Source organism: Falco cherrug, chromosome 8, assembly GCF_023634085.1.
Source record: "Falco cherrug isolate bFalChe1 chromosome 8, bFalChe1.pri, whole genome shotgun sequence".
NCBI classification, from domain to species: domain Eukaryota; kingdom Metazoa; phylum Chordata; class Aves; order Falconiformes; family Falconidae; genus Falco; species Falco cherrug.
The window spans coordinates 46,114,377-46,138,267 of record NC_073704.1 but is presented as its reverse complement, the minus strand read 5'-3'; the positions used below and the strand labels follow the sequence as shown (position 1 = coordinate 46,138,267).

Sequence of the window (23,891 nt, the reverse complement as noted above, 5' to 3'; positions counted from 1 at the left end):
TCAGCCCTTGGAGGTTTTTGTAAGGCCACATGTAAATGTGGACAATCCTGAGCTCTTCTCCAGGGGCTACCAGCGGGACGTGTTCAGGCTGGAAAGAACGGTCCCGCACCCACCACCCAGGGGTGCAAGCGATGCTGGTAAAGGCCTCTGCACACCCAGCTATCCCCCCCACCCCAAAACGAGCTCCGGACTGAGCCATGGGCACTCCTGGGAGGAGCTTCTGAGCACGGAGCATCCTGCAGTGCACCTCTCCAGCCAGGACCTCCTCACACCCCCGGCCAAAAGCAAAGGGGCTCCCCAGCCTCTCCCACGCCTCTCCCTCACTGCAGCACTCCTACCATGGACTGGATGAGAACATGTTTGCAGGGGCTAGTTACAACACCGGCAGCACACAGCTGTTTGCGGAACAGCAGGTGCATGGAAGATGAATGAAAGAGCTGGTAGCTTCCTTGCCCTGCCAAACCCCCTCTTGCAGGAGGTCACCGTGTTAAAACAGCGGGGCTGGGCTTTTGGGAGCAGATAGATAATTTTACAGCCCGTAAACAGAGGTGGCATCGCATGCTGAAGAGAGGGTAATGAGATCTCATGCTCCAGGGAGTACGGCAAGGAGGGCAGGAGGGAGGCGGTGAGGAAGCCCCCACCCCGATGGACAGCACTGCACATTTGGCTGGGGGCTCTCGGCGCTGCTCGCCTTGCTCCAGAGCCACCGCCAAAGGCAGGACACGGGGCTGGCTCCAGCAATTAGCTCCTTCCAGACGTCAGCTCCCATGTTTGTTAGGCTCTGATCGCTACGCCTGCCATGGGGACCCTCACCTTTCCTCCCAGAGCAGCCGCAGCATCGAGTCCTGTCCCCACAGGGCTGGCAGAGCTGCCGCGCGTGCTGCTGCTGGCAGTGGGGGTGAGACCCACGGTGCCGGGGGGCCAGTAGGCACTGGCTAGCTGGGGCTGCTGGGGGTGGTCCAGCACCCAGGGCCACCCTCCCGCACCCCTGGAGAGTAAAACCCACCCAGCATGGGGGGACAGCGTAGCATCCCACACGATGCCAGCGATGTCCCAAAGCGCTCTTACAGCAAATTCAGCACAAAACCAGCTTTACCCAGTGGTGCATCCCTGCTTGCTCACCTTTTTCTTGACAGCCAGGGGTTGTTCCGTAGCCAGAATAACCAGGAGCTTCTGCAGCGCGCCCCCCTCGATTGCTTCTATCTGCACTTTGGGGTTGCTGCAGGCACAAAGCAAAAGGCAGGTCAGCAACAGTGTGAGGCACGGCAGGGTGGGACAGACCCCAGGTGCCGCAGCAGACACGAACGAGGGTCGATCCATCCCGATCCCAGAGCAACCCCTACCCCAGCTCCCAGCGGCCGCAGCCTGCGGTTACGGAGAAGGCGCGAAGCCCTGCGGGCCACCTCGCACGCAGTGGATGACTGGTGCAACCCCAAATGATGGCAACAGGGCTGGGGAAGGGCACGCAGGGCCACCCGGGCCACCCCGCCACGTGCCCACATCCCACCCATCTCCCCGTGTTTCCCCCACAGCTATCAACCCTCCTGCTTCACACCGCACCTATTCCTGGACAGCCTTTTATATTGCAGTTCCTGCGTTCCCCCTCCCACACTCCTGGCTTGCCGTTAATGTACTGATTTATTTAAATGCTCCTGTGCTCCAGCTCACCTGGAGGAAGGTCCTGCTTGTCCCTAGTACCTCTGAATCACAAATTACGGCTGATCCCACCACCCACACGTCTCTCGCACCGAGCGCTTCTCTCCAAGGACTACAAAATGGCTAAATCCATCCTCCCGTCTCAAGAGCCAGGCTAGAGTTTCAGCTCCGGATGCAAGCAGCTGCCCCAGGTGCAGGCAGGCAAAGACAAGCCGTGCTTGCCGGCTGCACCGCTCCCCGGTACCAGCACTTTGCCACCCCACTTCTAGTACATCCTTGAAGGTGGTGTGGAGGTCAGATGCTACAGGGTCCCTCTTCAGCGGGGCTTTCACGGTTGGAGCACAACGTACCAGCTGTCTGCATCCCTGATCCCAGGTTTCTTGCGCTCCAAGGAAGAGCTCCAGCATTTCAGCCTTTGCTCAACTTTGAAGCAGCAACTGCACTGCAGCCAGACAAAGGTCATGGATCCCTGCTACAGCAAAACACCCACGGCTCTTACCGCTACCAGAAAGCTGTTGGAGCAGTCAGTACCGAGCATCATCCAAGAAATAAGAGAGGCAGAGGCAGACAGGGTCATACAAAAACAAAAGCAGAAGACAAATGGACTTGGGCAGGGAGCAGCTTTGAATTAAACCTGTGGCTCCCAGAAATACAGCAGAACACTAAGCTCATCTGCCTCAGCCAAGGTGCCAGCAGCCTCTCCAGCCCGCCCTGCCCATCCAGGCTTTGCTTCTCACACCACAAAGAGTCATCCACAGCTCAGAGGTGGCAGGTGGGGTGTGCAGGTTCCTGACTGCAATTACCAGCTCAATCTCAAGGCAGGAAAAGGAGGTTCCTCATCCACTTGGTACTACCGCCTACTCGTCTCACCTACTTGCATCCTACTGCAGCAGGCACCTAGGCAGAGCCACACGCAGGCACCCTGCTGAGGAGGGGGACACCTATAACCTGCCCAGACAGGACAGGAAGGAGAAAGAACAAACCCAGGAGCTTCGGGATCCTCCTGCAGAAGACATTTTCACAGCACACTCTGCAGACCTCCATGCGCTGCCACTGCAGCAGCCCCAGCAGCCCTGGGAGCAAACCAGCTTCTAGTAGCACCTGGGTCCAGGTGGGACCTGATGCACGTACCAAGACGTGCCAATCCCCCAGCCCCACCATGTGACGCAGCAGCGTCCTCCTGCAGGAGCAGGATGTGCTTTTCCACCTCTACATGGTGGGAAACGGCCCACGTGGCCAACCCCCTCCCCCTGCAGAGCAGCGGTGGCATCCCTGGTGGCCTAGCCTGGGTCTGGCTTTGGAGTCAGGAGTCAACACGGGCAACCAGCCCCAGCCCCAAAACCTTCAGCTGCCCCCAGGCAGCCCCTGGAGCCGGATGCCTACTGCTGCTGCCCTCATCTCCAGCCATACCCCAGTCACACAGGCAGCCACGGCCCCTCCAGCACAGGGACAGTCCTGCAGCCCCGCAGCATCGTGGCACCCATCCAGCCTTAGCGACCCCTCCCAGGGCAAAGATGGGAAGACTACAGCACTGGGATGGAGGACAAACAGCACCCAGAGCACCCAGGGGTTGGCTGGAGACCTGTTTGACATACGCTAGCAGGTGCAAAGGTCCTAAGCATGACCCTCACCTCCAAAGAGCGAGAGATAAGGAATATCTGCCCTACAGAAGTGAACAAATCCTGCATCTCCCATCAGTTCAGATGGATGTATAAGCCAGACATAGCCACGGCTTATGATTAGACTCCTTCGGGAGCCTGGAGACGCAATACGTAGAATGCAGTAAGGAAATGCAGCAGTAAGAAGAAAAACACCTCCCAAGGTCGCAGAAGGTGCCCTCAGCAGCGAGCTGGGCATGGCTGGTGCTCGAGCTGGGATGGCTGAGCATGGCCATGCTCACTAGAACAGCATGAAACCTTCTCCTGCAGAGGCTGCCCAACATGAGCAGAGCCATCAGGGCTGTGATCCAGAGCCCTACGCACCCCCAAGCCCCAGCTAGCTGCTACAGGAGATGCACAGCCAGAGCACTGCTGCTGTGATGACCGCTGCAAACCAGGCAGGAGGGGCATGAAGAAGGTTTCTTCAGCTCTGTTTTTCCAGCTATGACAGCTTTGGTCTCTGGCTTTGTCTGTGTACAGTTGGGTTGGGCTTGTTTCTGCTTCAAGCATTTCTAGGGGAAGGCGCAGCGCAGAGGCTCGGCTGTGCCCAGCGCATCACCAGCCCCACTGTCAGGCACGTTTTCAGCACTGGGGCTCCAGGCCGGTGTGAATGAGAGGTGATGAAATCCCAGCTGCATTTCCAGGCCCCAAGGAAGAGTCAGCAACTGACACTCAGAAAATACAACTTCTGATCTGAAAACTCAACCAAATTTCACAGGCATGTCACTCCGGCCAAGGAAGAGCAGAGTCAGTGCAGAGCAAGCCGGCAGGCAGGCAGGCCCTGCTCCTGGGCATAGCTGCGCCGAGAGGAGACCCCCGTGCTGCAGACCTCAGAGAGCCATTCAAGGAACACATTAAGTCTGGGACATCCAAGCTCTTTTGCCACATCCATCTGAAATAAATAATAAAAGCTCTTCCAGCAAGGGACGCAAGTTAAAAACTGGTATGCCTTTTAATGCTTGGCTGGTCAGCTGGAGCATTAGATCTAATTAAATCTCTGAACCATGGAGCTTCTGCCAAGGAGCACCTCTAGAGGTTAGGAAGCCTTCCTGGATGGTAGGTGTGCTGCTCTGCTGCATGTCTCTCAATGTTTCTGTTGTTTAACGTCTCTACTATCAATAGTCCAGGCTTCATGCTAACAAAAAAGCTCATTTAAAGGTTTGGAAAACTCAGCAGAGATCTGTACAAATTACACTGCCAAGCCCAGGGAAAAGCAGCCTGAACAAAACAAATATAAGACAGACTGTGGAGCGCTCGCATGGGAAATTCAACCTGTGCTGATCTGCTAATGGATAAGGGGATGGTGGCACAGACAACAAAATTCGCTGAAATGGAACTCTGAGGCTGGGACAGGGATGGAATACAGCCTGCAACGACACCCCGTGATGCTGCAGTGATGGCAGAGATCGGGGCGCACTCAGTGGATGAGATTAACCAGCCTCAAACCCGAGTGAGGAAGAGCCACAGGTCTATGGGGACCCGACACAAGCGCCATGCTCAGGCTCAAGCAGCTTCCCAAGTGAGACCCCCATGTGCTAAACAGCCCCAGTTTGCCCTGGGAAGACCGACCCCCCTGCGGGGTGACACCACATCCCCTCCAGATGCGGCTCTCACTGCACGCCTGAGGTCCTGGGGCCTCCCAGCCATGCTGCCCACGCCTCTTACATCTCTCTCTCACGCTGTTCCTGAGGAGTAGAAAACAAGGCTGAGTCCAGGCTCATCGTGACTGATCCGATCCATGCAAGAAGCTGCCTGGGTGCTGGGCCAGGCAGTTAACAGGCACACTGCTGGTGTTCATGCTGGCCAAGATGCGCCGAGCAGGGGTGAAGAGCTCGGGGAGACCAGCAGGAATCTCTAGTGCCCACAGATGCCCACACCATCATCACCTCCGAGCACTCCTGAGAAAGCTTTGGTCCCTGCAAGGTGGGCTTTGGTCTTCAGCAGAAGTTCCTGAGCTTCTTGAGACATGGGCCATCCATTCCAGATCATGAGGAACCTCTGAACGCTTCTGGGCATGGGCCACCAGACCCTCTTGATAGGGATCCTGGGGATGATACCCTCTTTCCCAGGGCGCAGGGTATGGTCTGTGCTCTGCTCTCCAGTCCCAGCTCAGGCTGATCCTCCCCCCGATTCACGATGTCCTGCTGCCTGCAGACCCCCTTGCTTCTCCCCGCGCCCCTCAGCCAGGCTCCCCCAGGAGCGATGGGGCTGCCATCCATGCCCTCGCAAGCACTCTGCAGCGCTTACGACGCGCCTTTTTGACCACAAGACAAACAACATCCAGGTTTTCCCACTGTCACCTCCTTCTGAAGCTCCTGGAGCTGTGACACTGCCGAGCACAGATTTACTGTGCCATTTCATCAGCACGTTTCCCTCTCGGGGGCTGGAGGAGGGTGATTATGCCCTTTGATGGAGAGGGGAAAAAACAAAAGCAGGGGAGGGAAAGCCAAGAGAAAATCTCCATCTAAGCCTGCCTGCTGCAGCTTGCAACGGCAGAAGGAACCACTCCATTTTCTGCCAGTTTATATTTCATTGCGTTGGAGTTACAACTTCCCATAAGGGGCCAGAAATTATTACAGTCAAGGCTTGTTTGCCAGAACACCACAAGCCTCAACAGTGCACGGCGAGAGAAGCAAAAGTAATAAAAACAAGGGCTGAGGCACTGTGATCAGCACTACCGGAGCAAAATTGCAATGAAGCTGCCGCGGCACCCCGTTGCCGGGTAGCAGGTCCTGCCTTGGGTGGGTGGTGAAGGCACCATCAGGCAGAGATGGGACCCAGCACCTTCCACAAGCTGCCAGCTCAAGATGTTTGCATCCTTCTTCCTTTTTTTCTTCCATTAAAGCTCTTTGTGGAAGCAGCAAGACCTTAGGACGGGGATGACAGGACAGGGATGACACCAGAGGACCTGCCAGCACGATGGAGGCTCCTGGAGGAGCCGTGGTCTCACACGCTGGGATCAGAGCCCTCCAGCCTCCCGCGCGGTCCCCACGCACTGCAATCGCCCCACACCGTGCAGGTGGGCTATTAGGGACCCACTGGTGCGACAGCTGCCCCTGCTCCCTGGACACTGTCTTCGGTGTGCCAAGGAGCAGCACCAGCTCGGGGAACGCCGCTGTTGCTCCTGAAAATCCAACATGCGCTTCCCTACCATTTCACCAGCAAATTCATTACACAGAACCAGCTCCCGTTTTGCTGAAGAAGGCATTTTTTAACGAGTACTGTCCATTAAGCGATACCCTTACCCTGCTCCTCCTAGCGTGACCCTAAGTACACGTGCACAAATTTTGGAGAGACTTTCCAAAGTTTTTCCAGACTGCACACACGAGGGGCGTGGGAAGACTGAAAAGCAGCAACACAGCCCTGAGGCAAGAGTGGCTCTTGAGTTAGGTGGGAACATGCAATATGACAGCAAAATTAGATTTAAATTTAAAAAAAGGAAAAGGAAAGCCAAGTGGTGTGGAGGGACCTGGGGACTGGGAAGCACAGAGCAGGGCAGGCAGGCAAACGCCCTTGTCTCTACTGCTCTGGCAAGGACACACACAGGATATTTATTCCTTGGCCTGCTGCTTGTAGAAACCACACGAGACCCTAGGAAAAAAAAAAAAAGGGTCACCTCCTTACTCTGAGCATCCTGCTGAAGCCAGGCAAAGACCAAGAAGGGGTGCGAATGGGGGAGGGCATTGGAGGGGATGCTCCTGCCTGGCAGAGCAGGGTGCTGAGCACAGCGCTTCACCTGCCCCGGCTGCAGCGTGTCGCGCGGCACCGGCACACACCTGCTGTGGTGGCTGCCGGTGCTGAGCTGCACCAGCACCCTCCCCAGGGTGCCAGGAGGGACGTGGAGAGCTCATGCTCTGATGAAAGCCCGGTGAGATGGTGAAAAGGCAGGATAATCACCAGGCTAGACAGGACTTAATGGGTCTTTTCTCTCATCAGAACCAGTGGTCTGCGATGCTGCGTGGGAAATCAAAGCCAGGGATCAAAGACTGTAAGTCTGTGAAACAACCTAAAAAATTTAGTGTAGTCTATTTAGCTTGTGCTATAACCTGAGGATCAGAAACAGGCAGCAAGGCAGCATGGCTTACCTTGCCCTTCCCAGTTTTCACTCCAAAATCTGTTAACAAAGAAAACGAGAGTGCACCGATGCTTTGCTCGCAGGAGAGTTAAGTGGCACCGAAACGTGCCTGCAAGGGCACTACAGCTCCAAGCCCTCCTGGCCCCTCGTGCCCCTCGAGCCGTCACACCTGGGTAAGAACGTGAATGGCAATGGAAAAGGTTGTTTTGGTAAGTCCTGCAAACCAGTACAAGCAGGGTCACACGTGAAAAGGCCGACTTTTTCACAGGCCTCTGTATCTGGATTTCTGACAGCTCTTGTAAGTATATGTACGTTAAAATTACTTGACAAATAATAGAGAGAGAGATAAAACTGATGGTTACAACGTCAACGTTTAAAGGCTCGACTGGAATTCAGTAATTCCAGCCTGAGCTAGAGCTGTAAATCTGAGACTCTGAATAAGGGCAGAAGAAAGAGGCGGGATGATCAGCAGCTTGTTAGTACTTGCACGACTGAATTTTAGATTGCAGGTTTAAGAAGAAAAAAAAAAAAGCAAGAAAAAAAAGCATTAAAATAGGCCAAGTGAGAAGTGACACATGGGGAGCGTTCAAAGCACTGGCTATAGCAGGAACTATCCCCATGGAAAATAACTGCGGAGCAGCTGAAGCGGGCCCAGCTGGCTCCAAATCCACTGCTTCCCAGGTACACGCACACCGGATGGCTACATCCCCTTCCAAACTTTGTTCTTAAGAGGAGGACAACTGGGACGACTCAACGCGAACAATTCCGCAGCCCCCTCGCCCTCTGAAACCGCCACGCTGGCTCTGCCGGGACAACAGCAAAGGGGGCTTAAGTGCAGGGTGAACCTCTCACACCGACATGTGCTGAGCACAGAGGCTCCCCATTATCGCCGAGCTATCGGAAAGGACGTTTGCATGCGCAATATGAGATGCGGAGTGTAATAATAAAATAACTCCAACAGGGCTGCCTGCAACCGTTCAGAGCTGGAGGAGGAGGGCGAAGCACAGGCACCCGCAACGCCCCCAGCGAGGTCCGCGTGCGGCAGAACTGGCCCAGAAAGCCTCTTCGCCAAGCACCAGGTCTGAGCTTGGAGTTGATCACAAAGACCTTCAGAGCTACGACTTAAGGAGATTAAAAACCACACAGAAAAATGGAACCTTAAGTAGCTATGCCGATCAAAATACAGCGAAGAAGAAAGCAGGGGTGAGGGGGTAAAATCTGACAAAAGAAAAACGAGGTTTCAATAGGTAACACAATACAACAATTTCATATGAAAGATGTGAGGCATAAAAGAGATGTTAGATGTTCAAAAGCACAGAATATAGGAGAGATATAAAAAAAAAATCCATGAGAAGATGAAAATCTCCACTTCAATGCAATGCTGCCTTCTCACTTTCTACCAAGCCAGGCGCTCATCGCAGTAGTGGGGGAGCAGCAGCATCCCTGCGAGAGCAACACGTCTCAACTGACATAATGGATTACCTAGATGCAAGTATGTTTTTTAATGAGCAATTAGGTTATTGAGTATTTGTTGCTAAGAAGAGAACAGAAGCAGAGAATAAGTTAGCGCTGAGTACGTGATTCTGTGATTTTGATGGGCTAATGTGACACTGGGACCCAGGGAGCATGAGTCACCCCAGGGACAGGGAACGGTGTGGCAGGCTGCCTGGGAGAAGCTGGGGGAACCCTGGCTCGCTATCGACCTGCGGCCCTGGCTCTGGCCAGGGAGAACTGAGCTTCTCAGGAGCCTGCAACCTCCCTGCTGAAAGCACGGGGTGTGATACCCCCTCACAGACAACCCCAAGTCCCTGGGGGGGCAGTGGCACCAGGTTTAACTGGGGAAAAGCCTGCTCTCAGACACAGGAGGCAAGCGGGAATTACCCAGCGTGAGTTTCTGGCCCTTTGCAGGCACAATGGCTTCGGGCTGGAGCGCAGAGCGGAGCCACTCGTCACGGCACGGCCGGGGTCAAGAGCCATGGTGAGGGGACCTGCCCCCCCGGAGGCCAGACGGCGCAGGGCTGGGGTGGCTAATGCTTTGGAAGAAGAAAAAAAGCCACCAAAAAACATCAGACAAGCAGCAGTGCTGTAACGTACCATAACAGATGGATAATTAGATTTATACAAAGAGCTGTAAAAGTAAGTAATTAAATAAAAATACAGAATAGTGAATTTACTGCAGCAAGACACCTTGCAGGGGTGCAGAAAGCCCCCGCAGCCAGAGCTGGTGGCCCAGCCGCTGGGGAGCGGGCGGCGCGGCCAGGGCGCTCATTGGAGTCAGCCAAAGCAAGGGATCTCCCGGAGCACCACGGCTGCGCGAGGAGCGATGCACGCCCAGGGACCCTGCCAGGGCGCAGCGAAGCCCCTCTTCATCCTCACCCCTGCGGAGCGCAGCGGCAGAGTGCACACCAGCTCTGAACAATAAAACCTTCGCTGCCATAACAAAATAACTGCGCCAGACTGCGCCGCTGAACGCACACAAACAAAGCAGCGACAGGCTGTATTTCTATCTGAAGGGGAACAGGTCCCATGAAACAGGCTGGAGGTCGCAGACAGTGACAACGCCAGCCCAGGCACGCGTGAGGCTCCTGAGGACACCCCCAAAGCCCCTCTCTTCTCCTGACCCTTGGCTCCGGGCTGTATTCTGGTGCCAGTGCATACATCCCAGCTGCGCCAACCCCCGTGCCGAGGCCAGGGACCAGCCGCTCTGCTTGAGGGGGGCTGCGCACCTCGGTGTCCCACCGACCCAGCCCAGTGGAGGGGTGCAGCTTCCAAGAGCCTCAGATGCCAGCTCAGCTTCCACAAATCAAACACCCACGTTTAATCAAAGACCCATACATTACTTTATGATCAAAAAGCAAAGGGGTTTGGATTCTCGGGGCTACTGCCAGCACGGAGCCGGAGGAGCCTTTCAGAGGAAGGGTACGAAGCGGCGCCGCCGAGGCCAGTAGCCCGTCTTCTCCATTCTGCTGGTGAGGGATGCGCCCGGGCAGCCACTCATGGTGGGGGTTTGTCAGCCCGCTGTGATTTAAGGGCTGGACGAGGTGACTCATGCCCCATCTGCAGCAATCAAGGGAACCGGGTGAGCTCTCTTCCAGCACAACGTGTTGAATGACTGATCTTTCCAGGTAGGTATGAGCAAGTGCTCCATGGCGCATGGAGAAGGACATCACAGGAACTCCCCCCAGCGCTCAATCACCCAAACCGATGCTTTATTTTGAGGCGTAAATCAACCTTATGCCTGTATGTGCCATGCTTACAAAACACTCCCTATGCATTTCTGAAAGCCTGTTATTTTACCATAGGTCAAATGCATATCAGTGCCTAAGGACGGGGCCTGTCTCACCGGAGGCCGCGTTAATAAACAGCAAGCAATTCTCTACAAGTGCAAGCAGAACTCATTTATTTCCATGCCATTTTAGCCATAGCCCACAAAAATTGTGTTGTATTTCCTTTAAAAAAATCACAACACGGCCAGGAACAAGAACAATATTGCAGGATTAATACCACGTCCCCGAGCTCATCCAGTGTTTTTCATCACAGGGGCTTCAAAGCACCCCTGATTTATAGACAGGGAAACTGAAGCGCTCCCAGGAGCATAAGCAGCCGCTCCAGGGTGCGAGTGTGAGTGCTGGGCTCCCGCCTCCCCACTCCTCCCCTTCTTCACACTCCTCCTCTCTGCACGCCTCCAGCCTCCTGGCTCCAAAACGGAACTGGCCCAGGATGGGGGCAAACGCAGGAACACCCAAGGCCCCACCGTCCTGTTTGCTGCTGCCGCAAGACCCCCCAGCTGACCCCTCTGCGGCCGTAACCCACAGCGGGGCAGCTCCGCACAGAAGCATCCCCGCGAGGTCTGCCACACCGTGCTGCGCATGATTCAAGGCATGCGGAGTTACTCAAGAATTCCAACAAAACCCATTCACACGCCTTAGGTAACAGGAAATCACGCCTTAGGTAACAGGAAATCACTGCAAAAAGCTGTCGGAGAGCGCGGCAAGAAGAAAGCCTTAGTGCTCCCCGCCGGGCTGCTAACACTGCAGCTCGCGTTCTCCAGCGGCAGCGAGTACCTACATAACACATCCCACTAATAATCTCCAGAGACGGTAAAAGGTGGCCTGAGGCTAAGACCTTCGACCGTTACTCGCTTCATTTGTTTACTTGCTCATTTGAGCTGATTTTTCTTTAAGACGAGTGCTAATAATATTTAAAAAAAAAAAAAGAAAAAGGCAAAAAAGCGCCTTTGCCTGGCGTATCCCTGTTGGGAATGCCAGCGGAGCGCAGGCACTCTCCAGCTCTTCCACGAGACACAAAGCGAAGTGTGAGAACAGGCACTTCACTCCTCTCCCTTCCAGCAGCATCTCTGCAATGCACTGTCCTATTTTAACCCTGCCATCTGTTTCACAACTCCCTGCGTTCCTCCCGTAGCCGAGCAAGGCAGTGCCTTACATCAAGCAAATCTTTCTATCATCTCCCAACCCGTTTCGCTCACGGATGTGCCCTGGAGCACACCGGGGTGCCACACCGAAGGTATTGCTCCTAAACAACCGATCCACCCATCACTTATGAGCCTCATCTCAACCCACCCTGCTTCTCCACTGGCAAGGGAAGATGCTGGATCACAGGGAGAATCACACCCACCGCAATGTCATGCTTTAAACTCCGGCTGTTGAGTCCCACAGGGTTTAACATTGCTATTAGGATCATTTTAGGCAAGAAAAGTAGATTTGTTTCACTGAGTCATGATTCAAAAACGAGACTTTGCTCCATTTACAAAAGCAAATCACCATCTTGCAAATGCCAAGCACAGATTTCAGCTCCAAAAACGAAGCCTGGGGAATGCTTCCAGCCAGAGAGAGAATGGAAAACCTGCATCTGCAAAAGCTGGGAAACCTTTTTTTTATTTATCTGGTTTTGATAAACAGAAAGCATGACCTGTGGAACACCAGCTCCTGCAGAAATCTAATGAACTCATTCTGCATCATGCAACTTAATCACCCATTAATAGAGGGGAGAGCGACAGCAGGAGTGCTGCCACGGGACTAGGGACTGCGATGCTGCAACACAACCCACAGACGATTCAAGCCAGTTCCTGGGTGGGAAGCCCTGGAGGAAAGCTTGCGAGTCACAGAAAGCACCAGCAATTCTTTCTGCTTTCTGATTCATCCCTACTCAAACACCCACATGCCACAGCAGAGGAGGCTGGAACCGCTACATTTAGGATGACATTTAAAAATCAAGGTTGTACTGCTGATGGTCATTAAAAATCCAACAGCATTTTTCAGAAACAAGTGGGTACTCGCAGTAGTGTCCCTGCCAAGTATCAGCACAGCAGTAGTTTTTCTAGCAACTTCAGTTAAAAGATAAAGGAAAATTGCACCCACCTATAATTACTGTTATTACTGTTGTTGTTTTTTAAACATTCGCTATATACCTTTATATTTTCTAAATACAAAATAAGATGGAAACATTTCCCCAAACCTTTCTAAGTGTCAGATTCATCTGGCTCAACATTAAACACCTAAAATTAAGACATCTAGCTCAGCCAAGCTGCCTGGGCTCCCTCAGTAACATGTTCCAGCCCATGGTCTGCGCATCCCTGGAGACCCAGCCACTGCTTCTCTACTTCCACAGGACTTGCCCAGGCTAATCCAGAGAAACAAGCCTACAGTCCTGGGCTTTCAAGTCACTCTGAAAGGGGCTGCATCTATTCTGAAAAGTGTCTGAGGAATTCGTGGTCGCCAGCAGCAAGCAGAAATTATAATTTGCCCCATGGGAGATGGGGCTGCCTTTGACTGCTGTCTGATGTTGGGATGATTTGCCTTTTGGAGGAGTCTCTCTCCTGGCTGGAGATGGAGCCTGGATATTGCCTGAGGTGGATGCTCACGTAGGGAGACTGAAGCTAAGTGATGTGGATCCCACCTTGAGAGACAGGGTGAAGGAAACACCTACGAACACCTGAATCAAGCTGTCAAGGAGTTAAAATGACCGAGCTAGCTAATAAAATATGGTAATAATGCAATTCATTCATGTGCAAATATATATATATAAGTAACAAAGCTGTGGCAGGTACCACGGCTAAACTGGATGCTCGGAAAGGGCTAGAGCAAGGAGAGGGAGCACTTCCAGAAGGGAACACTTTGCACAAAAGATGCCATATAATACGAATTATGCAAGAAGAAGGGAATTCCAGCAGTGTGTCCTACCTCCCAGACAGATGGAGAGAATGGATACCTTGACAAAGAAAGCTGACATGCAAATTAAGTTTTAATGACCCTGAAGGCAAAAAGAAAAAGCCCTCATCTGCTGCGGTGGAGCAGGGAGCCAACAGACAGACTTAGCCTGGCAATGAAACAGTTAGGGAAAAGCCAGAAAGATCTTGAGATGAACACTGTCTCTGTGATGGAGAGCAGTGATCCGGGCATCAGAGGTGGGCTCTACAAGGCAGGAGATAAAGGATTAATCATCGCCAGGGCAGCAGAAAGCTCCGAGAACTGAGACATGTTGCAGACGATGAGATTCCTGGATTCAGAAACAGCTTGAATACGAAGGGTGAAGGAGGACACGGGGTTCAATTTATTCAACGCTCTGGAACTGCGGAAAGACATACACTACACAAATGTTAGTTGTGATGATCACTTCCCACTGCTAGACTTCGTTAAGAAAGGATGGGAAGGTGACACAACCAGAAGTTCACACATGTGCTGTGAAGGCACAGGAGGAGAGAAGACGTGGCAGTAATTATCGGGACGTAAAACCCCAGTTGGTCGCAGCCTAGTAAACAAATCTGGGCCTGCGCTCACATCTGCCTTGCGCCAAGGAGAGAGGGAAGCTGCTGCCCAGTGGGTCTGCTGAGGGCACAGACCTTGCTGCCAGGTGCTCTGCCTGCCCTGGGGGTGATGGAGTGCTGCATCTGCCCTCAGAAGCGGTAGATGCTTAAGGAAATCACCGCAGGAACCGATGGTCCCGAACTGATGCCTCCGGCCCAGTCGGACACTGGTGAACCCACATGGGAGCGCCCTGCACTGAGCTGGCACAGAGCATCTCCTTGCCAGAGTCCATCAGCTCAGCACACAGCAGCCAGGCTGATTTTGGGCCGTCTGCCCAACGGAGGGTGCCACGGCCTCCAGCTGAGTACACAAACCCTACAAGATGAGAAACTGCCTGCTCGGCGCTGGTGACTAACGACACAAGTGCATCACCCTCCCTCGGCCATCCCCTGGCGTGTGAAGCGCTGGCTCCTTCCCAAGCGGAGCTGCTCTTACCTCCCACAGACAATATCCACTACTGATTTGTGATGATGAGATCAGCATCCACAAACCTCCTGCCTTCCCTCCTTACTCACATCCCTCCCTTCCTGCTCTCCCCAGCAGCAAGGACACCAGCTTGCCACTGGTGCAGGAAGGATCAGTGCAGCTCTTCCTCTTCCCTCGCCGTCTGGGCTGGCTCTTCACCTTACCCCACCGGCACCCCCAGCAGCACCAGCACAGCCAGGCGACGCAGAGGCCAGCTCAACAGGTACCGTGGGTGATGTGACCCACCGAAACAGCGGTCTGGAAACCATCACCCCATGGAGAATCAGCCACCACACTGATCTGCCTCCTCCCCACTCTTCTTCTGCCTATGGTGCAGAAGCAAGAAAAAACACTCAGTTTGATCTCTGCTGATCAATACGAAATTCAGCAATGGATGGCACCCATCCTTCTCCCCAAGGGGGGCTCACAGGCCGGTAAGAACTGGAGACAAACCAACTGCCATGCTGGGAAATAGGACTTGAACAGGCTTTGTTTAAATCCATCTTGCAGAACCTTCATGTTGAGCTCAAATTCTCTCTCTTCCACACGCGTTCCCTGTGAATTCCCCAAACACAGCATGAATCTTCTACAACACTTGCTATGGGATGATTCTGGGCAAGTTCCTGCCCCTCAAATGCTCATCCAAGTTTGTGTCCTTCACGCTGCGCTGTGACAGCACATGCCGCATAATGCTACGGACAACCCGGGTCCACGCATTTATGGCAACGGACCCCGTGTCTCACGGCACAGCTCCGGGCACCCACAGCTGCCTGCGGACACGTTACTCATTCTTAAAAACGGCCTCAAAGCTACTTTGGTTCTGCTTCTGCTTGTAGATCAGGGGCTTACATATGTAATTGGCCTAACCGTAAGAGCAAACAACAGCAGTGGTAGCACAGTGCCAGCAATTATTCATGCCTATAATAAACGCCTGTAAAATTGAAAGCCAGCCTTTAGAAATCTGGCTCCTCACTGCACATATGAAACAACAAAATCTCATTTGCAGGGCTTGGCCAGTGGAGTTTTTCATTTTTGGGGAGAGATTGAGGGGAGTAAGGATTTATTTTTTCTTTTTCATTCTCTAAAAACGCCACTCATGCCTACGTTTAGCTCATGGATTATTCTGGCTACATTTCAGAGCTCTGGAACAAACCCCGTGACAGGCGCGGAGGACAAACCACCCTGCGTACGCAGAGAGCAGGTCTCTGGGAAGGAGCACAGCTGATCCCCGTCCCTCGGCACACAGGGACCAGGGAAGTGTTTACAGCCAGCCCTTCTGCCCTGCCTTCATCCTGAGCCAGCAGCGAGCCTGCGGGTGAGCTGTCATCCCTGGAGGTGACATACAACTGCCGGTCCCACCACTTCCAGGCAAAAAACCACGCGGCGCTATTCCGTGCAAGAGCAGAGATGCTGACCTGGTGTCTTGGGCAGGTCCTGCCAGTCGAGGATGGCACCCGCGCTGATAAATCACTCCGCTGGGTCGAGCCGCGAGCAGCACGGCGCCTCTCTGCCCTCCTCAAGCCACCATGGCTACATCTCCTGCAGCAGGGCCACGTGGCCACCCGAGGACCCGCCGGGTGAACAGCATGATGAGATCATTTCTGCCACGCACATCTCTCACCCACACCACCAGAGCAACCCCTATAAAACTCTTCCAGCACATTGCTGAAAATCAGTATGGTCTTCCTTGATGGCAAAGACCCCACTGACACAGAAGTTGACCTGCTGGGTGGCCCTCACGAGCCCAGCAGACACCAGCCTGCTGAGATACTATCAATTTTAGCCCTTGGATTGCTTTAACACCTTTCAACCTTGCTAATTGTTAGCGCAGTGAGCAAACAGAGCGAGGACAGAGTGGCTGTCAGGGAGCAGACCTGCAGCCGGAGGTGCTGGAAGGCCCCACGCAGCTGCGGGTGATGGGCAGCACCCCTTCACACAGCAAAGGGGCACGTTGGCCACACCAGGGCTTCCCCTTGGTCCCTGCTGAGTGACGGACACACTCACCTACACCAGATCCTACACATGCCCGTCCACGCACCCCCCGCACCCCCCAGCACCCTGCTGGCCCCGCACCCCTCCAGTGCCACGCCAGCCCTTTGCTCCCTCAGGACATCATCCTCCTCCTCCTCTTCCAGCAGCAACTTGGAGCACGATGGTAGCAGGGGTCTTTGACATGCTTCGGACCTCCAAGGTTAGGAGGTGTGAGGTACTGACAGGTTTCCCTAACCACGTATCAACCGGTTTACACGCTCCCTTGGCACTTCTGGCTGTTTTTCTCCTGCTGCAAGTAGTGGCTGAGCATGAATGGGAAGAGCTGCGCTCTGTAAGGAGTGCTCTCCCTCTCTCCGCTATCCGTGCAAAGCTTCCCTCTTCAGAAATTTCCTGTGACTACCAAGTTTTATTATCTTCTGAAAGAAACTGCATTCAACAGAGTTCAGAAGGGACCTTTTGGCCTAATCCCCACTAGAAAACCTGCCAAACTGATCCTCCTGTCTCACAATTAACAGTGACAGAGACTTCGTGGTACGGGGCGATGCGGTGCTGCTATGACAACAGGAATGGAAACTCGTTAAGGGTCTCATCAAGAGGGATAACAAGCAATCATGGCTCACAGAGAAGGCAGAAATCAATGGGAGCTGTTGGTATCCCAACGTTTTGCTGGACTGGGCCGGGTGCTGGGGGAGCTTGGGAAGGTTGACTGGCATCGTCACCGCACAGTCACCGCCAGCACAGCTTCTGAGGACAGGCAGATTCCTGGGGAGTAGAAATGAATATTCATGAAGGAACTCAGTTTGGGAGAGGAAATGAATCAAGTGTGACAAATGCTGCCTATTAGGAAAAGAGGGTGGCGTCTATTTTTAGTGGAGTTAAGCAAACATTAAGGCTCACTCTCTAAGAACTCCAAATAATACCACTCGCTGGCTCTGCCTCTCCATCGCCAGATAAGAATCTGGCAGCACGTTGCCACCAGCCAAAACTCGCTCGCCTGAACAGAAGTTTTCCGATTTAGCCCCCGTATGTGTTTTATAAAAATAAAAGTTTTAATCTCTAATCTGCATAGGAAGATGTGACGGTTTTCACCAGGATTTATTTCCACCCCCCTCTCCAGAATCATAAGGCTTGAAGAAACCTTTTTAAGACGGAAGAAAATGCTGCATTCAAATCTCCTAAAAGAGCACTCACGCAGAGCTGTAATCACTTCAGATGCACAGAATTATCAGGAGGAGAAAATTCATCTCACTTAGAATCAAGACCCAATTTGAGGCAGAAAGGAAGAGGCTTGGTTTGCTGTCGTGCCAAGCACTCAGACTTTTCACTGAAGTCAAAGAAGCTACAGCTGCTCCGAGCCATTGAAAATCATGCCCAGAATCTCTAGCGAAACTTGTTTGCAGTGATGGCAGCAGGCTGATAAGGATGTTGACTATTCCAAATAGGCCCACGTTATTTTATATTTTTAGAGATGCTTAGCCTGCCTATTATTATTATTATTAAGCAGAGGTGGAGTATTTACTGCCTTCTTCTCGGGAATCTGTAAAAATGCTGCCTTTCAGCAGGCTCCTTTTCTCTGCTGGTGAACATCAAAGTGTTTCCTTCTACTTTTCAGGCTTAAAAATCATCCAGTTAAATAAGACAACGGAGAGAGAAAACATTGCTTAATAAAAAATGCCCACAAAGCGATCGGAGAGGCCTTGATCCCCTAACCGAAGGTGCCCCCGAGCCGGGAGTAAGGCCGGAGCGTTTGGAGAGGTCCTGCCAGGGTTCTGCTAACAGCGAGCGCTCAGCAGAGCCCTGGGCAGGAGGAGAGCAGGAGCCAGGGCTGAGGACTCTGCAGCACGCTGCTGCGCGCACCCTGCCCGCAGTGCCAAAGCCCCATTTCTCACCCAACTCGGCCGCCTGCATCGCCACGTGGCTTCTGCCACCTGCCAAGCTTCAACCACGGCCTCAGAGGTGGCGTACGCATCAGCAGCTCTGAAATTAGATACGTCAAGTATTTATGAGCGATACCCATCTCCAGCAGCAGTCAGGCCGGGCAAGGACCAACAGCAGCAGACACAGTCTTTCCCAGAGCAGCCAGACCCCGGGAGATCGCACGTGGCTTTGGGATCAGAGGTGGCATCTGCTCTGAGGCTTCCACCCCAGCCCTTCCCTCCTGACCAAGTGTCCCCGATTCCCCTCGGCTTTCAGGTTATGAGCTCCCCTTTCACTGGGAGAGGAAGATGCCCACCATTAACGAGGCGTGACTCGTTACTGGGTGCACTGGGGCAGCCTGCATCCCCAGCACGCAGGCGTGGCTGGGTGCCCACCGGGAGAGCAGCCAGCACGCAGAGCTCGCCAGACATCACCTCCTTGGTGCTTTACGGTGTCATTTGGTAGCACAGTCAGGCCTGTTGTCCAACGCTGCGTCAGAGAGCACATCTCTGTCCCTCACTGCACTGGCCCTCGGCAACTGTTGCCATGGTTATTATATTTGAGTGCTTTTCATCAAGAAGATGCTGCAACTGCTGAATTGTCTCTTGCAAGAGTTATTTAGGAATAACTAGTTAGTAAGTAGGAATAATGGGTTCAGGCTGCCCACAGAAGCCAGCGATCCCAATTATTTTTGCTTTGATCCTGCCTTCTTTCTGGTCTCTGCCAGGTTCAGGTTTAAAGTGGGGGTTAGAGATAAGCAGAAGAGAAGGAACACTTCCTGAAGGGAAACGCACTTGGCTGTGCCAGATTAAAGGTCTCCATACAAAGCCTCTGCTTTTCAATCAATTGTAAATAGGCTATAACAAGGCACAGCAATCAACCAGGAAACATATATCCTCACCTGTCGGGTTCAGGGGGAGAAATGAGATCTATTTTCCAGTTCCATCACATTAATTGTTAATCAAGATATTACGGGCACGGCCCAAAATCCATTCATCAGTCCAGGGGAGTAACTGACGTCCCCGGGCTCTCCTCCCACCGGTGCGGGCTCACCCTGCAGCGAGTGCGGGGATCCTGGCAGGCGCCAGCCCACGGCTCCACCGGGGGTGCCGGCACTTCGCATCAAGAGGCGGCTGCGTTTCAGACCCGCTTTCAGCATCACAAAGTGAATGAATAAAGCCTGCTCTGGAAAGCCAAGGCCGTTTTGTTTAGCGCTCATTTAAAGCTCTGAAGAGTGACTGGGTAATGATGGAGCCGGTTTCCCCCCCGCAGATTGGGTCCCACAGCGCAGTCCGTTAGGCTTTTAATGACATAAATGCCTTTTTCTGCTCTGCGTTATCCCTGGCACAGGTTTTGGGTAGGGAGGTACATACCACAGGACCTGAAGAACAGTGCAGCTGAAGGAGAGGCACGTGGAGCCTGCTGCAGCCTGCACACCCACCGGCACCAGCATCTCCCAAATCCCAGCCTGTTACAGCAGAAGGAGCTGCCCAAGGCACCAGGACCCTTCCCATGGGGGGATCCAAAAGAGGGAGGAAGACCTCAGCTTCATGACCAGGAATGAGCCCAGAGGCAAGAAAAATGTATTAGACACAAGCCAAGCAAACATGCCGTGGGGACACCCAGCAGAGCCGCAGCACTGGGTTTTAAAAGGGTAGCGGTAGCAACTGGTAGGGACGCCCGAGTTCCTGCTAGGGGACCGAGGCACCAAAACCGGAGGCAGCAGCCCGTGGCTGAACTCACCTCCCTGTACCAGCGAGGCAGCACGTGGCCAGCAGAGCTGCAGCCCCCTCCCCAGCGCCCCAACAAGCACACCACCACGCCGCTCGGCGACCACCCATGAGCGATGAGCTCTTTCTTGCAAATAGACTGTGGTTTTGAGACAGCCACATGCTAAAGACAAAGAACTGGATTTGGATGATGTGATGCCCAGAGAGATCGTGATTCAACCTTTCCCGAGTTACCAAAAGAGACAGAAGACAACTTCACTTATTCTAGCCAAAATAGCTGGATTTAAAAAAATTAAATTTGTCAGTTCATTAGTGTGTAACATAAGAATGAAAAATGCATTTCTAATTCCTGATCCACTAATCCACTATCCGCTGATCTGCAATCCCCAGAGTGCCCGGGGAAAGAAAAGAAAATCCACAGAAGCCTTATAGTATTTCTCTAAGATTTCCTGGCCAGGCCCTCTGCAGAAAGAGCTCAGACTACAGAGCCTTCCTCCCTTCGCAAAATACACCCCAGCAAACTTGCTGCCATGCTTGGGGGTACCAGGGATAATAAAAAAATCAAATAGCATGTGTCCCACTAAGTTAACAACAGAAGTTTTGTGATGTGCTGGGCATGTGCTTCACGTGTTTGCTCAGCTCCCCATGGATCTGCAGTATCAGCCCATTTGCAGCAGCCCTCCCGCTCATTAGGACAATTTGCAAGGTCCAAGTCAGGTTCTTAACTTGGAAGTGCTGCTACTGCACTGCAGGAAGGGGTGCTGGCACCTGTGAAAAGACTGTCCTGGCTGGACCTAGGAGATCTGTACCTTCATCCCAGCTGATGTGCACCTGAAGACACCGCTCCCCATCCATTTTGCCCCAGGAAGATCAGTTCAACGTACCCCTGCTCTCAGGTGTGCAGGGAGCGCAGACCTGCCAAGCACACTCACAGCCACTCTGCACACCTTAAACCGTGAGCTCCATAGGCAACATCAGCTTCCTAGACCAAATCCTTCCTTATGTTCTTTTAGACCCCTGGGCCTCATTCTGCCGGCTGAGGTGGAGGCATCCACAACCCCCCTTTGGCAAGCGTGCCCCATGTCAGCACCGTCCCGTGCACAGAAGGAAGATCAACCGTAAGCACTGAGCCATGGGGTGGGAAATTGGGCCACCTCCTGGGGCTGCCACCTTCGCACCTCACCACCCACTTTGTGTCCTCTCCAAACAGATGCGCTGGCACAACTCCATAACTGACCTGGTTTTACCTTTCCAAAGCAGTTTTGCATTCACTTGCTGCTCCTCCACAGCTCCACAGCTGCTCAGAACTTGCTGACCACGCAAGCGTGGCCGTAAAGCTGAGCTTTACTGAGCTGTAAAGCCAGTTTGTGCAGGGAGGGCTTGCTCCCAAAACATGATGTAGAGATCTCCTTTCTGCCACATCTTTTCTTCTTCCTTTCCAGGAGATACGTTAGAAATGCTGTAAAGGTTTGCGGCTACAGACTCCAGAAACATCCACTGACGCCAATGCCCGTGCAGATTAACACCACCTGGTATTTCTCCACTGCTCCCTTTTGAGGGGCAGGTCCACCCTCCGTGTCCCACCGGCAAGGATGTGAAACCACAGCCCCCAGGGAAATGGCTCAGGTCACACGTGAAGCAGGAGCCCAGAGCAGAGCCTGGATTCACTGCCCTCCCCCAGTGCCACTTCCACACCTCCACATTCCTGTTCCCAAGTTTTTCAGAGCATGCCTCAAAAAATTCCCCTCCTCCCAGCTCTGCTCTCCATCACAGCAGTCACACAAGAGCCATCGTGCACAGCTGCGGGAAGCTCGAGGCCAGAAATAGCAGCTCATTACTGAAGCACGTCATCACACGGCAAGGACCCCGATGTGCCCTGCAACCCCCTCCCCATCACCCCACCCCGCTGCCACCGCTGCACCAGCCAGCCCTCCCCAGGCCCTCCCCCAGCAGCAGGTCCCCCCACCCCAAGGGGACAACCCAGGGCTGGCTCTACCAAGTGACACCTGTACTTCTCCACTGCGCTCCTCAGCCTGCGCTCACGGAGATTCATGCTGGCTGAATTGATCTCCAGCTGCTGACAGGGTAGGACCAAGCCCTGACTCCATTCCACTCTCGAAGGTTTCAATTAATCATAAAGCCAATTCCATTTTGGGCTCCATCTGTCTTTATTCCTTCAGGGACTAATAATGCCTCACCGTGTGTTTTCACACACTAGCTGAACTGAAATTAAGACAGATTTCAATATGAAGTGCCTGAGAGGAAAACACATTTTTAAAAAAGAAAATTTCAGAGTTGTTACCATTCTCAGCTTGGAAAAAGATCTTGTTAAGTAAAAGCAGCAGGGTATTAATTTGGAAAACAACTCAGGTGAATTCCTGCTCATTGCCAAGACATGCAAACACACTAAAATCATATTTATGGGCTTTTATGACAGAGTACGTACGGAAATGTAACACAACCTGCTTCCAGAGGCAGGTAAGGAGCAAGCAGAGGGAGATCAGAAACACTCATGTGTGCAGCGCCAACCAAAGGGATTCTGGCAGCAGACACCCTGCCGCACCAGGCACGGACCAGAATCCAGAAACCCTTTCCATCCCTCTCTGCTGGACTAGCAGACACAGATAAAAAAAACCAACAACTCTCGTGGTTCATCAGGTATGGCATGTTTTAGCTGCTTAAGGAAACCTCATCTGGATGTTACCATACCGTCACCACCCCGGGCTTTTTGTTCCTACCTCTGCAAAATCCAGCCACAGGGGCTTCCCAACCAGCCAGGCTGGCATGTCCACTTTAATAAGGCCATTCCTATGTTGATCTGGTGGTTTATACAAAGCAACAGCCCTAATTATCGATCTCAGCAGATGGAGCTAAGGATTAACGACCTGTCCCTCAAAACAGCCACCGCAGGGCTGTGCCCATCATCTCCCAGCTGTCGGTCCAGCAGCACCAATGCATTCGCTCACTCCTCACCCATGCAAAGATGCGGTCCCACCTGGGTGACAGCAGAGACTGGTGCAGGCAGGGATGCTCAAAGCACAGGCCAGCTCCAGGGCGATTAACAGGAGGGAACAGGTACGGCTGGGCAACAGGAGAGAATAACTGAGAGAGTCACAAATGTGGAGAGAAGCACCGTGACAGGCCATTTGCCATGACCCACATATTGCCTGGGCTCCAGCTAACATCGTCTGACTGCGGGAAGAGTCCTTTCTCTCTCCCACCCCCTACTTTCAGGGCATTCAGAAAAAAAAGGAGAGACAGTCTGGAAAGGATGGCTGCAAGAAATTATACGATGCACTCCGCGTTAAATTCATAAGAGACAAAACCAGAGAGAATCTGTGAGAATGGAAGTGCGCTGGAGGGGCAGCTAGGCACTTCTGATGGAAGCAAAAACTCAATCCTTTGATGGTTGCCTTCTGGAACTGGCTGCAGTACCTTGGAAACTCATTAAATGCAGCAGAAAGGACAAGTGACGTACATCTATTGATGCTCTGAGCAGCAAATTAGTTTTCAAATCTATTCAGGTCTCACACAGTGGCGTCAAGGGGCTAAGACTCGGTGGGAAGCGGCTGCT

General features: G+C 53.0%; 1 protein-coding gene across 8 annotated transcripts in view; it reads right to left on the bottom strand.

Annotated features, from left to right (window-relative positions):
• The window catches only part of SIL1 (SIL1 nucleotide exchange factor), a 97,377-nt gene that overhangs the window by 3,821 nt on the left and 69,665 nt on the right, over positions 1-23,891 (bottom strand). For all 8 annotated transcript variants that reach the window (XM_055719527.1, XM_055719530.1, XM_055719526.1 and 5 more), the window contains one exon: positions 1,123-1,219. In XM_055719527.1, the coding sequence (XP_055575502.1) occupies positions 1,123-1,219 (97 nt within the window). The remainder of the gene's footprint in view (positions 1-1,122; positions 1,220-23,891) is intronic.